General features: G+C 41.6%; 2 protein-coding genes across 3 annotated transcripts; both read right to left on the reverse strand.

Annotated features, from left to right (window-relative positions):
• Positions 1–1,866: 1,866 nt before the first annotated feature.
• Positions 1,867–5,797, reverse strand: trim59 (tripartite motif containing 59). 2 transcript variants are annotated; one of them, XM_071496013.1, is made up of 5 exons: positions 5,666–5,797; positions 3,499–3,801; positions 3,134–3,355; positions 2,749–2,958; positions 1,867–2,607 (listed from the first exon to the last, which is right to left on the reverse strand). In XM_071496013.1, exons 2-5 carry the CDS (start codon positions 3,751–3,753, stop codon positions 2,002–2,004), a joined length of 1,293 nt encoding a protein of 430 aa, XP_071352114.1. In that variant the 5' UTR covers positions 3,754–3,801; positions 5,666–5,797; the 3' UTR covers positions 1,867–2,001. The 2 variants fall into 2 exon arrangements, with proteins under 2 accessions (XP_071352114.1, XP_071352115.1); XM_071496014.1 differs by having other exon boundaries at positions 3,499–3,840; positions 5,666–5,792.
• A 405-nt stretch (positions 5,798–6,202) lies between these two features.
• On the reverse strand, positions 6,203–20,489 carry kpna4 (karyopherin alpha 4 (importin alpha 3)). Its single transcript, XM_071496012.1, has 17 exons — positions 20,195–20,489; positions 18,400–18,444; positions 18,110–18,199; positions 15,869–15,898; positions 15,592–15,644; positions 14,656–14,751; positions 14,236–14,321; positions 12,977–13,063; positions 12,703–12,872; positions 11,596–11,640; positions 11,314–11,445; positions 10,647–10,775; positions 9,784–9,888; positions 9,597–9,668; positions 9,074–9,236; positions 8,867–8,961; positions 6,203–8,533 (listed from the first exon to the last, which is right to left on the reverse strand). Exons 1-17 carry the CDS (start codon positions 20,261–20,263, stop codon positions 8,438–8,440), a joined length of 1,563 nt encoding a protein of 520 aa, XP_071352113.1. The 5' UTR covers positions 20,264–20,489; the 3' UTR covers positions 6,203–8,437.
• Positions 20,490–21,196: the final 707 nt, after the last annotated feature.

The raw sequence follows: 21,196 nt of genomic DNA on the forward strand, positions 1-21,196 counted from the left end.
TAAAACTTCTGAAATAAAGGTTGATGAAATGTCTTAAAACTGGAAAAAAAAAATAAAAATTGAGGCATTCTAAAAAATTTGGCTTAAATAGTATTTAAGGTGCCCGTCAACATTTAGGGTCAAATTTCATACGTGATGTTTGTCACTCTAAATCTCTGAAGCCCCAAAGGATATTTTTTTTGTAATTTATTCACTTATTCACACAAATTACGTTGTGCACAAAAAATTCTTGTGTCACTTGGCAGGCTATAAATTCATAAAAATGATATGGATAGTTTTAAAAAATGATGCACATATTGGAAGTTCACACTAGGTTATATTTAAAAACAACTTCTTAAATTCAGCTTTTGCAGGAGCAGCTCAAACAGTCATGATGTGTGTACGCTGGTCACATGACTGCGCAGTCACCATATATTTCACACTACAAAGACAAGTGTAACAAGCATCAGTTAATTGACTCACTGCACCACTTGAGACATACTGCAACACTGACTAACTTGTACTCCAGCTCATGCTGGCACACAGGTGGTTTCTGAACATTGTAAATGCTACAAAAGAATTTAAACAAATTTATTGTAACATTTTTAAAAAATACAGGAATTGAGAAAAGTTTATAAAAAAGTACAACCACTACAAAAGTTCTGGGTAACAACATTTGTTAGAAATTGGATCTACCAAGCTGAAGTCTACTTGAGCAAAATGAAGTAACATTTGTGGGAGGCAGAATAGTGCTGGTAAAGCTTTTCCAAGGGCTATAGTGATTTTTAAAAATAGTCTGTATATCATTGCAACATTTTAGTAAAAATAAAGAAAAAAAAAACCCTTAATAAAACACATTGGTCCTGATGTAATAACCAGTCCACTACAATAAAGCTGTCAAGTGCAGGCAAGGTAAAGGTGTGATAACTAAAGGCACAGTAAGGGAGCCTCTCAGCGCATCACTGCAACATGATCTGTGGAGGCTTTAAGTCGCATCCACTGTGTTTGCTTTCACTCAGCAGGCTCTAAATTTCACATTCTGCCCCTGTCACTGTAAACAGATACACAATTAGCTGTACTGTCCCATGCTCTGAGACAACAGGAAAGCTACTGAAAAGTCCCACTGCGTGGTGGGGCAGGTGACGTAAGAGTTTGTAGGCACTGTTTCAATTAATTAGGTCTTCATCTTGAACACATTTAGCATTGTGCAAACCATAGTCTCAGTCTAATGTTTCGATTAGTGTTTGATAAATACTCATTAGTTAGGCAGTATGATGAACATAGATAAAATAATACACTACAAAGAGGAACACAACACTTGACAATAACAATCCAGTATATAAAAAGATTTACAGCTACATAAACGGTGTCCAATTTTTCTAAAAGAACTTGGCAGCAGCATTTTTTTTTTTTTTTTTTTTTTTTTTTTTTAAATAAACATGGAAGTGAGCAAGTCATATCCTGTGCTTTCCTCCTGGTCTGGATTGAAGCCCTGGGAATCTTTGAAGTGAGACTAAAGAGAAAATTTCATCCTCAGATAATAGTCATTATAGACATGTTTATGTGACAGTTAATACATTTATAAAAAGGTATTTTTGTGATGAAGTTATTTCTTCTCTGTCTGGTTTTAGTTGTATTCATTTACATTCTTGTTTGTTATATTCAGTTTTTTAACGATCATTTTTTGTTGTCACAATTTCAATATGTTATTTGTTTACTTGCTGCCTGAATTTTCCAGGACAACTTTCTGCAAGTGCTGAGAAGCATTGACAAATAGGAAAAAAGGCCTGCAATGCATTGTGGTCCATTCATTCTACTGTGCCCACATGAGGTTCAGTGTTACAGCTAAAATGAAACCCCTGCTGTTTCACTGTGAAGCTGACAGCAAAATCAGACATCCACTGTTTTTGACTGTTATGTAGCAGGTGTTTCAAAGATATTTAGGGTGGATTGAATGGGGAAGTGAGACTTTCTCAGCTTCTAAATAAGAATCGAGGGTTTAAGGTTTCAGTTTGGTGTCTTTCAGTGTGATGTCAGAGTTTGAAATAAGGCAGCCAGCTGCTGGAAAGCCTTTTCCCCAACTGAGGAGAGCTGTGTGCTCCATCTCTCTACAACTGCCTCCATCATTGTGTATGCTGACCCTGCTGTGTACCAGACAGATGTGATGAGTTCACTGCTCAGGCCGTGGACTAACTGACTTAACCGAGACAGCAGAGAGAAGCCAAGCGATGCCCCTCCGACTGGGTTCAACCACAGCACTGCCAGCAGCAGCAGCAGCAGCCCCAGCAGCACCATCGTAGAAGTGGGCTGCAGCTCACACCACAGGTCCTGCACCCAGCTGTCGGACTGATCCCTTCCAGCCTCGGCCTCCACACCTCCACATCTGGCACAGCAGCTCACCTTGGGAACAGGTGCTTCCTCCAGGCTCCTGATGGTCACAGCAGGCCAACGCTGCTGAAGGTATTCTGCTGCCCGTGGGGTGACGGAGAGGTTTATCACCGAGGGCAGAGGGGTTTTCATAAACTCCTCCACCCTCTCTCTGAACAAGTGCACCTTCTCCAGGAAGACCAGCGGCGAGTCCTCCTCCTCCACTGATGAACCCAAGGACACCAGGTCCAGCTGTTCTTCCTGGAGGAAACAAGACTGTTATCAGTGCTATGGTACAGCAGTGGTACTGAAATTATTAGTCAATTAAGCAATCAAATAATTTGAGAAACAAACAATGATGACGTGTGCTGTGAATTGATGTACTCCAGCCCTGAAACAGACCTGGAGCTCCTTCACTCTGTGGATGAGGGGGTCATAGGCCCGGGACACCTCTGCACCAGCTTTGTCCAGGGCCTCCAGGTAAGCCTGTCGCTTCCTGGCCAGAACCACCTCCAACATCTGAAAAAACTGATTGACTTCCTGTTTGTCCTGCCTCACCAGACCCTCACAGCGGGCCTTCTCCTGCTCCAGCTGCTCCCCCAGCTCACACACCTAACAGACGGAGAAGAAGAAGAGAGCGATCAGCACAACTGGAACATGAACTTATGTTAATAAATTCAGTTAAACAATGGCAAAAAGTAAAACACTCCATACAGGTCTCTCAGACTACATTTAAACATCAATTGGCCCCAATTCAGACACTTGCCATATTGAGGGGACTACCTACCTGTGCCCATCTCTGATCAGAGAGTCTAGCCAGCAGTAGCGATGGGGTCTGTCTTTCTCTGATGAAAGCTGCCTGCAGGTCGTCTATGGGATGGCCCTGGTGCTGCCCAACAGTCAGACACAGCCCACAGATCAGCTGCCGATCCTGGATGCAGTACATGTTGAGAGGCTGCCTGTTGTGTTCCGGACAGGAGGGGGGTCGAGGCTCATTGTCCCTCTGGTACTGAGACAGCAAATGGGTGAACAGACACACGAGAAAGATGAGCTCAAACTGAGGCAGCAAAGCAACAGCCAACGAGAAGATTTCAGACTGACAGGTAGTCGGAGGGTAAATGTTTCAGCTGAACACAAGTGATTCTCTCCTACTTTCTCGATGATGGCCCGCAGAGATACGTTGATGGGTAGAGCATCTATGCCTGTTGGGGGCAGCTCCATCACGTTGCGACAGTTGGGGCATTTTAACGGCAGGCGGAGCGGACGCCAGATGGAATAGTTGGTAGACACCTGAAGCAAGTTGTCCAGGCAGGTCTTGCAGAAGGTGTGTGAGCACGGCAGGACTCGCGGGTCAGAGAACAGAGAGTAGCACACAGAGCACGTCAGGTCCTCCTCTAGGTTTTCCATAGTGGAGACTAGGGGCCAGGCTCAGGACTGGGGGCTTAGGGAGAAGATCTGGCAGGACAGCAGGGTGGGTGAAAATCTGTGTCACACCTGTCCAGCAAAACATTCACTTGTTACAAACTGTATAGTGATGAGAAACTGGAGACTGGGACTGAATTCCAAGCAACACTTGCAGGTCCCAACTTCTGAAATGGGTGATGATTTCATGTTTTTCTTCCTGTCATATATGACAGTTAAGTAAATGTCTTTGGGGTTTGGACTAGTGGTCGGCTTATAACAAAACATTTGAAGAGGAAAAATAGCAATTCTCCCTGTTTTCTTATATTTTGTGGGCTTGAAAGAAAGAAAATCCTGCACACCGCTCTTGTTCAGCATCAAAATTTATTGGCCATCATTGCGGTCTTGCTAGACCTTCATCAGAAGTAATTTATATTTCGTAGGCGAAATGACTGATTGAGAAAATATTCAGCAGATTAATCACATCACATTCACTACACTTGGGTGTGACATTTTTATGACTAATCTCCAGTCCTCCAGGCTGTGACCGTCAGTGCACTAATGTTATAAACTCAGTGGCCACTTTATTCGGTACAACTCTGTTTTGAGTAATTCAAAATTAAATATTGTTTATCATTAGTAATCTTTGTTTAATTTTTAAGAAACATCATAAACACCACACTTCCCACTTACAGTAGTGACTGTTTAAAAAAAATGAACAACAGTTTCACAAGGTTTACAATGTTCAGAGTTATTAATTTTTCTTGTTCCTTTTTTTACTGGACTACATTATATTTCTCATGTTCCCTCCCTAATGACATACATGAGGAGAGCAGAATATCAGAGACACCTCTGACTAGCACAGCAACACCACTGTGACCTCAGTGCTAAACAATTTCAATTGACAGTGCCAACAAAACCCCCTGAATACTGTAAGCACAATAAAAGCAAACTTTATGGCACAACAGTTGTGTTGAATTGTACTAGATGGTGCAGCTGTTTCTAATGAGGTGGCCGCTCAGTGTACAACTAGTGCTTCAGGATTAACTGGCAAGCATTGCTTCATTAAGCTAAGTCCACCCAGTATGTTTGGAAGAGCAGATCTTGTACTGAAAAACAATTAAAGAGCCAAAAAAAAGAAAAGAAAAGCCCGGCTCAGCTCCTATTACAGGATCAGTCATGTTGTGGTGTGTTTGCTCTGTACTCTTGTTACAGCCGGCACCGCAGCGACAATAGGAGGCCTGATGCCAGCACCCACCCAGTCCCAGCTCCCACAGACACACACTTTGTTGTCGGGGACAGGCTGTTCAGCTGTTCGGCTGTTCGGCTGTGCACAAAACCCGATGGAGTCGAACTGCAGCCGAGTTGGCGCCAGGATTCAAACAGGTAACAGGTGTCCTGCTGCGGCCCGATCACTTTCATCACTTCAGCCCATTGAATTGGAGTCACATCCACACATGCGGCGGGTATACCTCACACTGCCATTTTTACCTTTACTGTGAGCTGTCAGCCATTTCGATAGACAGGTTACCTGCAAACTTGACCTGACCGTGGAGTCAAGTTTTAACCAACATAACATTTTAGCTTTTGTTTGTTTGTTTGTTTGTTTTTAAATTAGAGGTAACAGCGCCGTTCGTCGTTGTCTTTCTAGCAGATATACTCCCACTTTGCGGCTTCAACCTCGGCTGCACTTCAACCAGAAAATGTAGTCAGATAATAAATTGTCTTTTCATCTTTTATTTCAAATAATTGGACGCTCCCAGTACTAGAAACCACACAACAAATGTAGCGGATACTTTCTCGGCAACCTGTCTAGCATTTGTTACCGTCCGTTTTGCCATTTGTCTATTTTTAGCCTCGGTGTCACAACTGTGCAGGAAGAAGATGTATTAAGCGAGAAATCTTGTTAAAAACTCACCGTCTGCTCGGAGCAAAGCGTCTCTCCAAAACAGAGCTTTCATTTCCTGTTCCTTCTCCTGATGCCTTCAAGTGCTCTCTGTGAATTCCTCCTCCACACTGCAGCAGGAGGCGGGCATATACCAAACTTTTAGAGCGCACTTAAATCCTCGCGTAGGATAATACGAAACAAAGTAAACGCGTTTTGCAACGTCTGACCTCGGTTGTTTAGATTAATCTATCGTTACCGTTTACCGCCAGTAAAAAAGCGAACAGCGCTCATTTACAGTTCCACTAAACTTATCTTCTCCCCCCTCCCCCTCACGATTTCGGACGGCTGCCGCGAATGCATCATTTTTATGACCCGTGGTACGCATGCGGATAAACGGTCTCCCTGGCCAATCAGGTTCCGCCTTTTCTCGATTTGAATACAAGCTCAGTCGCAGAAAAGAACGAATGTATTCAGCTGTTTTGCATATTTTTATGTGGTAAAAAAAAAAAAAATAATAATATTAATCACACCACTTCTCCACAACAGACCACACACACACTCAGTCTCTCGATTTGGGTTTCACTATTTATTTTCTCGAAGACAACCTATCCTGTAGCCTATCTCCCCAAAAAGGTTTTTGGGCAAACCACCTTCTTTTCTTCCATTTTGTAATTTTAGATTTGAAACCACATGTTTGCTAACAAGGAATGCTGCAAAAAAAGAAAAAAAATACCCCTATGTTCAACAGAAGGTTTATGAGCACAATGTGTAATCATTTACTACAGTGTTTGAAGTTAACACAAAAAAAAATGGAAAAGGGTAAGCTTGTACACCTAGCTGGTATAAGAGGGAAGAGGAGTATGGGGCTAAGGAGGTACTAAAGGTACAGCAAACTTGTTCATGGGTTTATTTATTATTCAGGAGAACCCACTTAGGACAACTCCCCAATTCCCCTTTGACCTTGAGAAAAGGGAGGTTAAATCTCCTCTTAGTCTAGCTGAGATACATTAGCAGATTCATTACTGCTGCTCCTGAAATAAAGTCATTATTTTCTCAAGTATCACTAAAAAGCATCATTGGATTACTCTAGAAATACAACAAAGATTGTGGTTGAGTGATGCATATTGTAGAGGTTGCTGGCAGGTCAAAACCTATGAAACCAACCAACACACCCTCAGAAAGACTTCAGGCCTCACTTTGCAGTACATGTGCAAAACCATACAGATTACTTAGCAAATTGGACACTAGTGAGGGTTAGGGGAAGGGGAAACATGTAACATTTAAGCACAGTTTTACTTAAAATGAAAATTACACTGTATCCACAGCCTAAGGAAACTAAAATACCCTAAAAATAACTGTGCTATAGTTTAGTACATGCAAAGGTTATGATTCACAATCCTACGTGATGGCCATTGTTCTCTTCTCCCTTGGTGATAAGTCAAAGCTATGGCAACAATACTGCAAAGCAGTGATTTTGCTGTAAATTGAAGGACAAATAATTAAGTGTCACAAGGGAACAGATCATTTGGTTGATTATAGTGATGGTGTCAGAATTTCACAGCATCAAGCCCATGTCTGGTGCGTAGGTTAGGGATCTGATGTGAAGGTGGAATACGATCGTCGTCAATCACCTTTACAGAAGCAATGGAAACTAAAAGCTTAAAATAAAAAAATATCATAAAAAGGAACACACTGGAGGCAAAAAGAAAAGCCCAAAAGCCACCAAATGCATCTTAATTCAATGCACTGCTGCTCCACACCTGCCAATAGCATTGTCCAGTGTCAATTAATACTAACTTAACAATAATTCAAAACAAAAAAGTAATCCTTGTGATGACGATGATTTTTTTTTTCATATCCAAAGTTCTTCCTTTTAGGGATTTAGAGGATCAGCCTCTTTCAAAGGCAGAATTTCTTTCCTGAAACCTTTGATAACCTCATTGTTGCGTTTCTCAATTTTGTTTCTCTTCAGATGTTGTATTTGTATCTTTTTTCCGTCTCTGCATGCGTTCTCACCCAGCCTTGCATACTCCCAGTCACGCACGCAGCCAAGCACACACAACTCATCCGTCCATTCTCTCGCACATGCGACACGCGCAGCCGGACTCCTGGCCCCACCCACCAGGGGGAGAGGATGGTGCCCCATCGGGGCGTCTTGTTGGAGGAGATGAACCTGGCTCCTCAGCACTGAGTCCAGACATTCATACACAATGGGTCCATTCACACACATGTCTGATAGCGTGGCCGATTGGGGGAGGGGCACATTGAGGGTGGCGCCCTCTCTAGTCGGAGGACCGCAGAATTGTGATGGTTTGTGGTTCATCTCAGTTCATAATTATAGTTATATTCATTTCTGCCTTTTGTTGTATTGTAATATTTCAAGATCTCTTGATTTCTTATTTTTGGATGTCCTTGGTTCTCCCCGGGCAGACATCGAGTTTTTTTTTGTTGTCATTTGAAGTAGTTTTCCGAAGACGACAGCTCCAATAACACAGAAGTTATGTCGGCATGTCTCTCAACGCATTCGATGTAGATGTTTTGCTTGTTTGCAACATGTAGCCACTCATTCTCACTCGCACCCACTCGCCATCTCAAACTTCATTTGGGCTGGTTCCCCTGGAATGCCAAATGAAATCCACACATTTTTCTCTCAGATAAGATGCAGCCATGGATCCCACGAGCCAAGCACAATGGATCAAATTTCTCACACTCTCGCTCTCTCTCGCTCTTTCTCTCCTAATTTTTTTATGTTGAACAGAGTGCTGCATCGTGAACAAAACTCCAGAATACCCCAGATGCCGTCTAGAACTGGAATCCCTCGGCTGGCACGTTGGCTGAGTTAAAGCCGTAAGTTCCGCCCTGGATGGCCTCCGGGACTAGGCTGGTGTCTTCATCAATCTGAATGACAGACAATGCAACACAGCATTAACAATGTACAGAATAAATGACAGTGGATTAAACACAAGTGGTGTTCAAAGAAAACTAAGACTTCAGAGCCTCATGCCGGTGACTTTTGAATTAAGTAGGTAGAAGTATTGGGCCGTAACAGGGAAACACAATAGCAAAAGTCATATTCATCATGTTCGGTATGCTGCCAATAGCACTTCTTGACAGTTACTTGGCTTTTAAACCAAAATAATACTTAACTAAATCTAATATTGAAAGGTTAAATATATATACACACACACACACACACACACACACACACACAGACACAGATATATAACTTACATCATCAGATGAGAAGAACTGATCAATAATTTCGTAAGCCAATTTGTAGATATCTTCATTTTCATGATTCTGCAGTTGCTCCACCTTTTCCAAACCTGTGGGACAAAAAGACCAATTTGTACAGCATTTGATCAACACTCACACTTTAAAACATGATTTCAATAAATAAAAAACAAAACAACCTTGATGGTACAAAGTGGATCTCACCTCCACATTCCTCAATGAGGTTAGCAATAGTTTCAGCCTCATCATCAGCCATCTTGAGGATATTGCTGAGACCATCGAGGACAACCTGCACGACTTGAGCATCTTTCACAGTCAGCAGGTTGCAGAATGGAGGGATCACCTGCTTCTCAATGAGGTGGGCCACCTGTAGACAGTAGATAAGACAATGTACTGTGTATCAGTAATGGGACATGCTAAAGAGGGAAGGAATACCTCATCAATGGAGGTTCTACATTTCCCTATATAAAATGTACACTTTTTGTTTATGTAATTTTCTTGTTTGGATTCAAAGACTTTAGTGCCAATGGCGGCTTGGCAATTAAAACTGTCAACTAGAAACCTCAACACAGGAATCAGTCTTCACCACAACAAAAGTTATGACACATATGCGGCTCAGTTAATGACTGTGACAATGGGCGTGTAAAACGATTAGTGGTTAAAACACAAACATTGCAGAGCAGTTTACTGAGTTCAGGCTGAAATACTATAAAGAAAAGTCTCTTACCTGATCTTTCCTCCCACTTATTGTCAGGTTGCTGATGGCCCAGGCAGCTTCCTTCTGAGTGCCAAAGTCACCCTAAAACATATGCGTTCAATGTAAGCAATACATGTTTGTTTTCTCTGCTCTACAAAGAATCTTTTATTAACTATTTGTGCTTGTCACAGTGCATAAAAGAGGGATGGATACAAACCTTGTCAAGCAGATGAATGATCATGGGGACTAGCTTGGCATCAATGACGGCCTGCACCTGCTGCTGGTTGCCTGCTGTGATGTTGGACAGGAACCACACTGCCTCCTACAGGAGACAAAGCACAAGTGACATTTTTCTACCACGGAGACGTGCAATATTTTTGTTAATTTGTTAATCTATGCATAGGTTTAATTTTATTCTAACCAAAGAAGATGGTAATTTAAAGTATCACACGCTCAACCAGACAGAAGGATCCAGTCAAGGAAAATTACATTTGAATGTAATGGGCAGTCACGTCATTAGAATGACGTGACTCCTCTGAATGGAGGATGAAAACATCTGTCAAAAATGACTTTTTGTGACTTATCTGGATCAGAATCCAGAGGTTGCTCAGAGAGTTTGACCTCTGGTCGAGACAGAGTGCTGTGGGTGGGGCCAGGGCAATGTTGAGGCTCTAATCATCGTCCAGGTCACAAAGGGGGCCTCGTTTTATATGTGACCGGTCTCAGATGCACTCCAATATCAGCAGGAACACATGGTCTCAGCACCCTTTGGCCACCGACCCATGATATCACACATTCAATCACATGCACACAGACTAGTACCCTCCTCCCCAACCCCTAATCTGTATCACTAACTACAACCAGCCAGGTCGCTGAGGTCCTCTTCGTCATCTTCATCCGCACGATTCTCCATGTTGTGAAATCCTACTATTAGCTATCTGTCCCATCTATTATCTCTCACACAACATTCATACTAGCACCAAGTCTCTGATTTCATCACCTCCAGACAACTGCTGTGACAGTTTGAGATTGTGGTGAGTGTGTATGTGGGAAGGAGGAGGAGAATAGAGAATACGTTACCTTGTTGATTTTCTCCTTCGGGTGAGTGAGGAGGGCAGGGAAGTGGCTGAGGGCATCACAGTTGAGCACCACCTGGGTCTGTTCATCTGTGCCAGTCACTATATTCCCAACAGCCCTCAGGGCCGCAGTCTGGATGTAGATAGGAAGTTCAATTGTTTTAATAATAATAATAATAATAATAATAATAATAATAATAATAATAATAACAACAACAACAATAATAACAACAACCATTTATTCATAGAGGACTTATTTCTAGATATTCAAAGATGCTTGTTGTAGCACGTAGCCAAAACTCAGAACACAAACTTTACTCAGCAAGTTAAGAGGTAGAAATGGTCCAATTGCAAGGAGAAAAAAATCAAATAAAAACATATCAAAATTTTGTTGAGCAGATTTTAGAAAAACTTCCTAAGTAGTATTTGTCACCTATTAATGGACCTCATGTTGTGATATAACATGCTGTTCGCACACGGCTGGTCGATTTGGTGTGTTATGAATTACAATCACTACACATCGGTTGATTATTTATTATATTATGACAAGAATTCCTCGGGCAACACAGACTGATAGAGAATGTGTAATATAACTGAAATCACTTTTTAAGACAATTTCAAAATCTGGTTTGCTTAATTGAAACTTAATAGCACCTTTCTTCTCTCCATACCTGAACTTTGACCTCCTGGTGACTGAGCAGAGGGACCAGGTGAGGGACGATGCCAGAGTCGATGACCATTTGGATCTGCTCGTTCCCAGCGTCTGTCAGGTAGGACAGAGCCCAAACTGTGTCTACCAAGATCTGGAGGCAGCAAAACACCAAAGGATTAGAATAAATACATTTTGCTTTCTGCACAACCTTTATTAGACAGTGATGATTTAGCAAGACTTTCATCTGGGAATACAGCATAGGGCCAAGGCAACACAGGCTGCTTTAATTTTGTGTACTCACACTGACATCAGTGTGGTGGATCAGCACGCAGAGAGCTGGCAGGATCTGAGAAAAGAATTCAGATAGAAAAGCCATTAGGTGGAGAAAATGACAATGAAAACACCAACTACGTTTCTATCTGGTCCATAAGAGTTTGCTCATTGCTGCAGAGTCATTTATTCTTCAATACACGCTACACCTTCCTTCCTTTCTGCAACAATACAGCAACAAAACAAATACACTCATTTGTAGCATAGACCACTGAGGGAGCTCTTATCCTTGTTTCTGTCCTTGTAAAACACCAACTAATAAACACAAATCTTTATTTAGATTTAAGGAGAGGCAGGAAGGCATTCACTGAGGCCCAAAAACAAATTATTTCTTAAGGTATTTTAATTTGGAAGTTATTTGGTACTTTCTGACATATATTGTCATAGCTCTATGTTCAAGTACATTTATTCATAATACTGGCTACAATACTGTCGAGATCCTACACACTTTCCAAGCTCACAGCAATGGTGGCAACCTTTCAACCAAGCTCCTACCTAATGTCTGACCTGTCCTTAGTATAACAAGGAAGATGTCAAATCAAAATGTTGTCTGTTTCATAATAAAATGTCCTAGTAAGGAGCATCAGACAGTTTCTATTATCTTCTTCAGGGTTTGTCCTGATGGTGGTTTTTCCAACACACAGGCCCATTAAGACTTTCACACAAGAATGGACAAGGACATCTTCAAGAATTTGCACTGAAGTACAGTCTTCCAAAATGTATGAACTAGTAGTTAACATTTTATTTTACAGATCTGTATATTGCAATTTATTTCAGAATAATCACCTCAGAGGTTTCCTGGACTAATTAGTTAATCTGAAAGCCAATAACAAACTCAATTAACTGAACTAACTTAAATGGCAGTTTCAGAACTTTGTCTATCTATTTTTCCTCTGACAATTATCAAAGTAAAGGTTTATTTCCAGGAAACTTACAAGAAATTATTAGGGAATAACAGACCTGTAAAATAAACTCTGCAAAAGGTGTAGGAGTTGTGATCCCTCACCGTCTTCCCACCCACAAACACTGTACTACAAGCACAGCTCACTCTTTTTCTCTACACACATACTGTACACACCTCCTGGATCGTCTCCATGGGTGGTGGAGGGTCCTTGTGGCGGCACAGATTGACCATGACCCAGGTGACATTGCGGAGGAAGGTGATGGGGATGGAGGGACTGATGAAAGAGAGTAGGGGTTTCACCACACCCAAGCTGATCACATAGTCTCTGCACTGTGGGCCATCACCTGGAGAGAGCACACATACACACACAGAAGGAGCACGTCATCTTATGTCTGACTAGTGAGTATTTATGTATGACACACTCATGTTAACACTAACAGCAACTCACCTATAATGTTGCCCAGGGCCCAGACGGCCTGTTCGCACACGTTCTGGTGAGGAGAGTGAAGCAGTCTCAGGAACAGTGGCACAGCATCTACACATGAAGAAACGGATGAGTATCAATCATTTTAAAGGGCATCACATGATCTGATGTGCTGCTGTAATTCAGGTATGACACCATGTTCCTCAAACAGCTTATAAAGAGCTCTAGTAAGAGTTGGTTATAATTTTTAATAGAATTTTCATCATCTGATCACACACACATCAAATAACCAGTCGGACAGATCAAAGCTCAGATTTGGACATGGCCAAGTTTGCACTTTGATTAAAATACAAATGAACCACACAATGCTTAGAAAAAGAGATTTAGAGGGAAAGCAGGAACATTTAATAGCTAATTTCTTGTACATTGCTTTTATGCAAATATAAAGTAATGTACAAACATTCAGATCTATACAAGCAGATCTTAAGTGCAATCAGGGAATATTCAAGATAATCAAGAAACATGCTTCATTCAGGCATTCAGAGCCAAGGATACTTAAACTCTGCTGTATAAGACTGCATAATTAATCAAAGATTATGCTGTAATATATTGTCAGGAATTTATAATCCGGAAATTCACTAATTTAAGTGTTTCATATATTTTCAATCCCTTTATGTTCCTGCTCGGTGTAATTGCTGCCATTTAGTGTGATAAACCACATAATCTGAAAGTGAATCTGAGTGACAAACAAAAATCAAGATGGACAAGGAGACAGACCTCTTTGAGAAAGAAATATCATATATACCATTTTGACAAAGGGAACAGAGTCAGTCATCTCAATGTTACAAAGGAAAATTCATGACAACTTATTAAACAAATTCACCATCACATTGTATTTCAACCCCTTTTGATTGCATTTGTAAGCAAAATGCAATATCATGTTAAATATAAGCAGCCTGTGTGTGAACACATTGATTTTATTCTAACTGCTCGCTGTTTCAACTGTCGCTGAAAGTACTTAAATAATAAACAATAAGGTTGTGAACATGACAGATGCAACAGATAAAGATTTTTCAAAAGGCCTGTCTCAAAACAAAGCATACATGCAGTGTTTACCTGTTCATAACAACCCAACCAATCAATACCGATATATTCATTGTTTATATTGCCACACCAAACTGCACACGCCACTGACATAAAATCAGTTAGTGAAAGTGACTGGAATAAAGTAAGGGGACCAGAAAGAGAAAAAAGTTGGTGTGTTGTGATATAATGGCACTTACTGGACTGGACCACGGCTTGGGTTTGCTCTGAGGTTCCAGATGCTATGTTGGTTAGAGCCCAGGCTGCCTCAAACTGGAGAGACGGGCTATAGGGAGGTGAGAGAGGATAAATGGATGAAGGTGGCAGAGGCAATGGTAAATATGAGTGTGATCGGGAAGGGGTGTCAAACAGCAAGAGCAAGCTGATGAGTCATTTATGTTCTACCACTCCTGGAAGGTGAAAACTAGGACACATTTACATAACTGCAACACCGTTCACTTGTAGGTTGGGCTAAACCCTGCCGGCTCATTTACATAACTTTGAAGCGTACATAAACTCAACATGATCGGAGAAAAGGGCTAACTTGCACTATAATTATCGCACATGAAACAGGATGATTCACTGCTGCATGCAGAACAACAGAATTGCAGCTTGCTTACTTGTCATCTCTGTCCAGGCAGTGGACCAGTATAGGAAGGATCCCAGACTTTATCAGGTCATCTATGGGAGGGTTACGGTCGCTGGACAACAACTTCCTACAAAAACAAAGGGGAAACAGAAGACCATTACTCACGCGCTCATACTCGCGGAGCTTTACTGACACATACCAACAAAAAGAAGCAATTACATACACACAGAAACAGCTAAAGAATGTTAAGTATCTCCACGTTGTCAATCCAGCACCCCACTTATGACCCAACGCCTATGGGTAAAGTGTGATGGCATCTTCAAAGTGTCAAAATAAAGCTGCAGGGCCAGTGCCATTTACAATGTCCATTAATCAGACATTTACTGTAACGCTGGAAAAACATTCAGCCCCTTAAACTGCAACACTGACCTGGTTTTTTGCAAGAGGCCATCAATTTTTTTCAGAGAGCATCTTAAGACAAAGTATCAGTTTACTGGTGCAGAATCACTGGCTTACACTTGTAGAACATATGTGAATCTTGATTTCACTCAAACTGCTACTGGTATTGAGCAGACAAAACTTCAATATGATACAGCATCAGTACAATCTGTAAGTTTATTTGGTTGATTATAAAGATCGCCACCTCAAAAGTTCACACACAGACCCCGTAGCTGCTTTCCTTTTGATTTCGCGCCAAAATCATTATCATGCCATCCTGTGATTGGTCCGCTTTGCTTTTGCACCACAAGCAAGCTGCACCAGAGTATTGCTTGACAGTGTTCACACCAGCCCAAATGAAGCGATCCTAAGAGGTTAGGTGTGACAGAGCTCCTCAGACTGTGGTCAACAAGTTTCATATACAGAGTTATATAGTAACAATTAACAACATTCAGTTGTTGACCAAGTACTGGTGTAAACCAACATGATAATCAGCAGAGCCCAAGAGTATGAGGAAGTGTGGTCCTACCTGGCAGCCTGAACAGCACTCAGCTGTACGCCCTGGTTATCACTGGTGGCATTCTGCAAAAACACAACACATACAAACAAACTGAGTCATGCGCCACATTTAAAATTCATCAATTATGCCTCTAGAATATGTATGCTGTAAAATGTAGGCAATGATTTTTAAAAATCCATCTCAGAGATTACCCAGCTTCCTATTTGTATTGCATTATGAGTTAAAAATTGTGATGCCTAATATACACTATGATGAATAACACAAATAAATCAAACATCCTACTTACTTGTACTATTGCTTCAAGAGAGGTGTTTTGCTGAAAAAGATACATTTGGAAAAGTTATCAGCCTAGAATCATGCTTCAACACACATTTGTAAAATATACAGTATGTAATGTAAAGAGTTAAAAGATGATCAGTAACTGGTCAATTTTAAACTGGTAGTTTGACAAAAAAAAGTCAACACCGGTAAAGCAGCAGTACCAATTAAACAAAAGTCATGTGAATACTCTGAACCCTAGCAGGACTAAATGAGGTAGAGCAGACATCTTGTTAGCGTCTTGCCTTGCATTAAAACAGTTATTCCTAAAACTGCTTTTGTATGGGAAATTGACAAAGCAAGATGTACAGTCTCCAGAGCACTACTGAGAACAGTGAGGAGGCTGGGGATTGAGAAATGCTATCAGGACAAAGTAGTGACTTCCATTCTCGTTGGAACCAATGTGGTATTGTGGTCTAACAGTGAGCAGGCTGGACGTGCAGGCCAGCATTCAACATGATAATTTGCCAACTGGCAACCTCACCTGATGGCCAGCACAGGCAGTTCAGAGCCCAGTGTAGACTGCCTCTGGGAGAGACCCTGAATATAATTTTCAATCAACAACTGACTGCGACTGTGGGCCTTATTAAATAAAGTTGGCCAGTGCTACTGGACTGATAAGCCAGCAGTTGCAGCTAATTGCCTGTGCACCCTCAAATAAAGTGGAGGCGGGGGACTTACAACAAATGACAGACCGGGGAAAAAGAAAAAGAAAAACATTCAAACACAACCCTGCATGCAAATATGTGTTTCCTTGCAGCAGATTCATATTGTGTATTTACCAATCCATGACTGAAGGGAGACTAAAGAGATAACTGTAACCTGGGGAAATTAAAAATATTGGTGAAACCTGAGAGCCAGTGAGGATTTAGAAAACATCTGATATATCAGAAAAGGGCAATTGTAGTCTAACAAGCACAGAGGCCCAAATTATTCATTTTGAGAGAGCTAACCACAAAGTGGGCAAAATAATGAAAAAGCAAATGTCCTCAAGGCAGCACAATCAATGTGTTATTTTAGGCAGACTGAAAATAGTCCCACAGCACCAATTGGTTTGTTAAGTATTTAAACTAGATTGGCCAGCACACTTTCCCACAAAAGCCTCTCTAATGTCTTGCAGTGAGTCAGAGCAACATGTCATTGTTGATATATGGCTAAGCAGCCCATTTCAAGTCAGCCCTCTCAGTACCACTAGGCAGTTAGTGTGATTGAATTTCTGAACTGCTGAGTGGCCATTTTAATCCAGCAATGCCACCAAACTCAGAGATCTTTAGAGGTGATGGGATTATTGATTGATCGAGTTTCTGTGACGCTGTTACTCTAAAACATGTAGGTTTGATGTGTGACAACACTGCATGCATTAAGGGATGAGGACTGAGATATTCACTGTTGAGCTTCAAGCCTCTGGCCTGCCAGGAGCTCGATTGAAAAATTAGGGACCCAAACAATATATTGGACATAAATCCACAATAATGTTTATCTATCATGAGTACAAGGTTTAATCTTTTTTCTATTTACCTGATACGTGCCTCAAAAAGGTCATGTTGAGGAATGGTTTTCAGGGTTTATATGTGCATTACAAATCATTTGCTGTATGTATCAAAATTGCCACCACTACCAGAACTATTACAACCAAAAGTTATAATAGTAATCATTTTATTGCCTGGTACCCACACTATACCCGTTTTCTTTCGTCTAAAATTGAAAAATAAAAAATACTGGTGTTCACTGTGGAGATTACATAAGCGGGCAAGCAATACTCCAAAAGAGGAACCTTCTCAAACATTAACAGAAATATCGTGTCCCAAAAAGCCCAGAAAACATCCAAATGGGAACACAACCCCTATAGTTATACTAGGTGCATTGTCCCAACCAGCACACAGAAAGACAAACTGCATGTTTGTTCACACTCACACCCCACCCAACTGGCACTGAGCAAGGAGAGCTAAGGAGGCAGCATCACATGGACAAAACGTCAGCATGTCCTAAACCTCTAGAGTGTTTAACCAGTGAGACGAACCTAATGCGAAAAACCCCATGGTCAAACAGTCAGAGCAGACGCTACATGCCAGGCTGTCATTCCTACAGCTTCAGTAGTACCTTACAGGAGCTGTGCACCACTCTGTCCAAGGAACACAGGTCCTAAAAACATGTTGATTTGATTTTCTGGTGGCAGCAGACACATTCTGAGAGAGAGACAATACCGTACCGATCTGAAATCTCCGTCGACATCAGAGTCCTCACAGAAGTCCTCGTGGGGCACATTTCTCCTCTTCAGAAGGTGCTCATCTCTTTTGTTCTGTGGTGCACGGAACAGAAAACATTACTTCATGCATATTCCTGCAGAAATTCAGGATGCTGTCTGTATCTTTCAGTACATTATTTCAAGGATAAACTGCATATAAGAGGATAGAATTTTATTTGGTTGTAAAAACTGTAATTACTGAAAATCACTGGGTATTTGTAGTAGATAGGATAATGTAACACAAATGTGATTACCTTTCTGAGTTCCACAACTACCTCAGTCCTCTGTCTTCTCATAGTCTGCGGGAGAGATTGCATATAAACATTATACGACAAGGAACTTTAATCCCAACCTGCCTTTGCCCGAGAAAATTAACCCCAGCTACAACATTAAATTCAGGCACAGTCTGAGATCAAGATTCAGTTTGTGCGACCAGAGCTGATCAGCAGTCTCAGTCATACCTGGGGCATAGGGTCAACAGCCCACACACTGCATATGACAGCACCCAAACACACTTAACACCAGTCTGACCTAATATGACTCAGCTTAATATACTGTAAAACCATTTCGTATGCCTCACAGCCTTACAGGAATGCCCATATTCTTTGATAGACACCATTTTAAATCAGGTTCTTACAAAAACATTCAAAACTGATATACACTCTACAGCTACTTCAATCCTGTAATAAACCCTACCATCATGAAGATTATAATGTGGAATTTCTATTGAATATATCTCAAAGAGGCGCCGGTTCTGGGTTGTGGTCTTTATTAAAGACTGAGGTTTGTTTTCTGCCGTTCAATCCTCCTGAATTATAATATAAGAGTTTATTATTTAGTCTTCTCACGGTGGTGTACATGAGCTGGACAAAATACAGGAAACACTTCTCCATCCTCTAAAATGACCCTGAGATTGAACCTGAACGTTACTGAACATTGCACCTTTCCTGAATGTGGGTTTGTCGCAGGTCTTTTATATTAGACTGCATTAGTTTATACTACCTTTATCTGATGAACCGGCAACGGAGCATGAGTTTTATTTCATAATTTACGAGCAGAAGAGTGCAGTTGCAGATTAAATGTGTCTAGTGTGTGTCTGCTCGTCTAATGGCCTACCTGGCTACAGAAGCTACTTGTCAAACAGGATGTATGAGTATATCCTGCTCTTATGCATCTTAAGGGAGCCCGCCTGAAAACAACACCATCACCTGCTATCATTAAGGAGGGACAACTTTGTGTAAATTTACTGGTAACTTATGGATCCAACGTGTAGCTTTGATCCACCAGTCATGTGATCGTGTTAACCGACCGGTCGTGATAACCTTGGTTTCTCGGCATGTGTGATCGTTAATAAAGCAGAGGATAAAGATTTAACACTACGCCACGATGTAAAAGACCCAGGTAACCGGCCAGCAAAGAGGCTGACTGGTTTCCGCCATTGTTTTTGGTGATAAGACGGGGGAGGGGTGGTACTGCAGCCACCAGCACCACCGAGCTTATCGTTAGCTAGCTAGCACGTAGGCTAGCTAACTGCAGTATCAAAATAACGCCATTATGCCAGTTGCCAATCCAGAAAATGCCCCACAAAGACAACCTAGAGGTCGGTTATATGTACTGCTGAGTGTACATCTAACATTTTGAGGAGCTAAGACACCGAGCTAAATCGACCCGGTGGGTGATGTGCTTCAGTTAAGCTAGCATGTCCCCCGTGGGCCTGGCTAGCAGCGGGCTAGCAGCGGGCTAGCAGCGCTCATCCAGCGGAGGCGATGAACTCCGACCAGCTTTTCTGACATGTTTTATAACCAGCGCGGCGTTTCGGCGGTAAAGAAACCCAGCGAAAGACACAGGGGAAACCGCCCGACCGAGGCCAGCGATCTAAAGCGGGTGATCCGTGAAGGCCCCGGCCGAGGCTCCGGGCACAAAGTTCCCGACGGTGGAAATTAGAAACGACGTCACAGGGAAGCCAGGAGGCGAAGCTGGCCGCGAACGGAGCCGTGGCGGCGGCGAGGAAAAGAGGACATCCTCGCCGCCGATCCGAAAAACTTTTACCTCCAAATCACGGCCCTTATTCTTGAAATTCTTCAGCCGCTGGTTGTCCAGTTTCTCGCTGTCGGCCATGTTAGCAGTTCTGGTTGCGGTAAACACAGTTTCACTCGTGAATTTAGCCGACGAGCTACCCCCTTTTTTCTAGTTCCCCTTTCTGAGCCTGTCGGTAGCGGACTATTTTTTACAGCTCTGTCCGCGGTGCATACTGGGAATGCCGGTGGTGGAGGGCAGCCTAGCTCTGGCGTGGAGGAAGGGTGGGGAAATCCCCTGTACTCTCATTGGTTTCACATCCATCTGCAGGGCGCGCCACATAACAACACATATTCATATTTGATCATCACGTTCAAGCACAATTAACATCTGTGACATACATTTATTTTAGTTTGTTCACTGCTGCGCAGTTGTGTTGCACTATAATGAGAGGTGGTACCCACAGAGTATAATGTAAATATATTATGGATAGAATATAAAGGTACTTATAATATTGTATGTTATTGCTCCGTTTTCCAGGTGTCTCATAAGTCATGGCATTACACAGAAATAAACATTTCAATTGCACTGTGTACTTATACACTAGTAGAAGTTACTCAACTACTGCACTTACTCTAAATACAATGTTGAATTACTTTACTTCTTCACTTGAGCAAGTCTATTTTATGTACCCTCTTTTATTTTACTTAACTTCATTTGTTTTACAGTTTGTTTTTTTTTGGTGGTGCAGATTAAGATTTTACATGTAAATTATATGATTATTAAATTAAATACAGGTTAGAATACCAACCAGGAAAAACCAAGTGTCACTTGATTTTAAGTAATTTCATAGTCAACAGTTTGATCCATAAGGGAGCCTTTTTTATTATTATACAATTTCCCTCTCACACAAGTAAAAAAGGGACTATTGTGCTGACAACAATAATTTTGTTTCACTTGATTTGACAAACTCAGACTGCTGAAGATTCATTTTAGCTTTAGCTGAACTTTGAAATGCATTTTTGCACTGAGCAA

The sequence above is a fragment of the Trachinotus anak genome, unplaced genomic scaffold (assembly GCF_046630095.1).
Source record: "Trachinotus anak isolate AG129_WGS33_773 ecotype Australia unplaced genomic scaffold, CSIRO_AGI_Tana_v1 ptg000014l, whole genome shotgun sequence".
Taxonomy (NCBI): domain Eukaryota; kingdom Metazoa; phylum Chordata; class Actinopteri; order Carangiformes; family Carangidae; genus Trachinotus; species Trachinotus anak.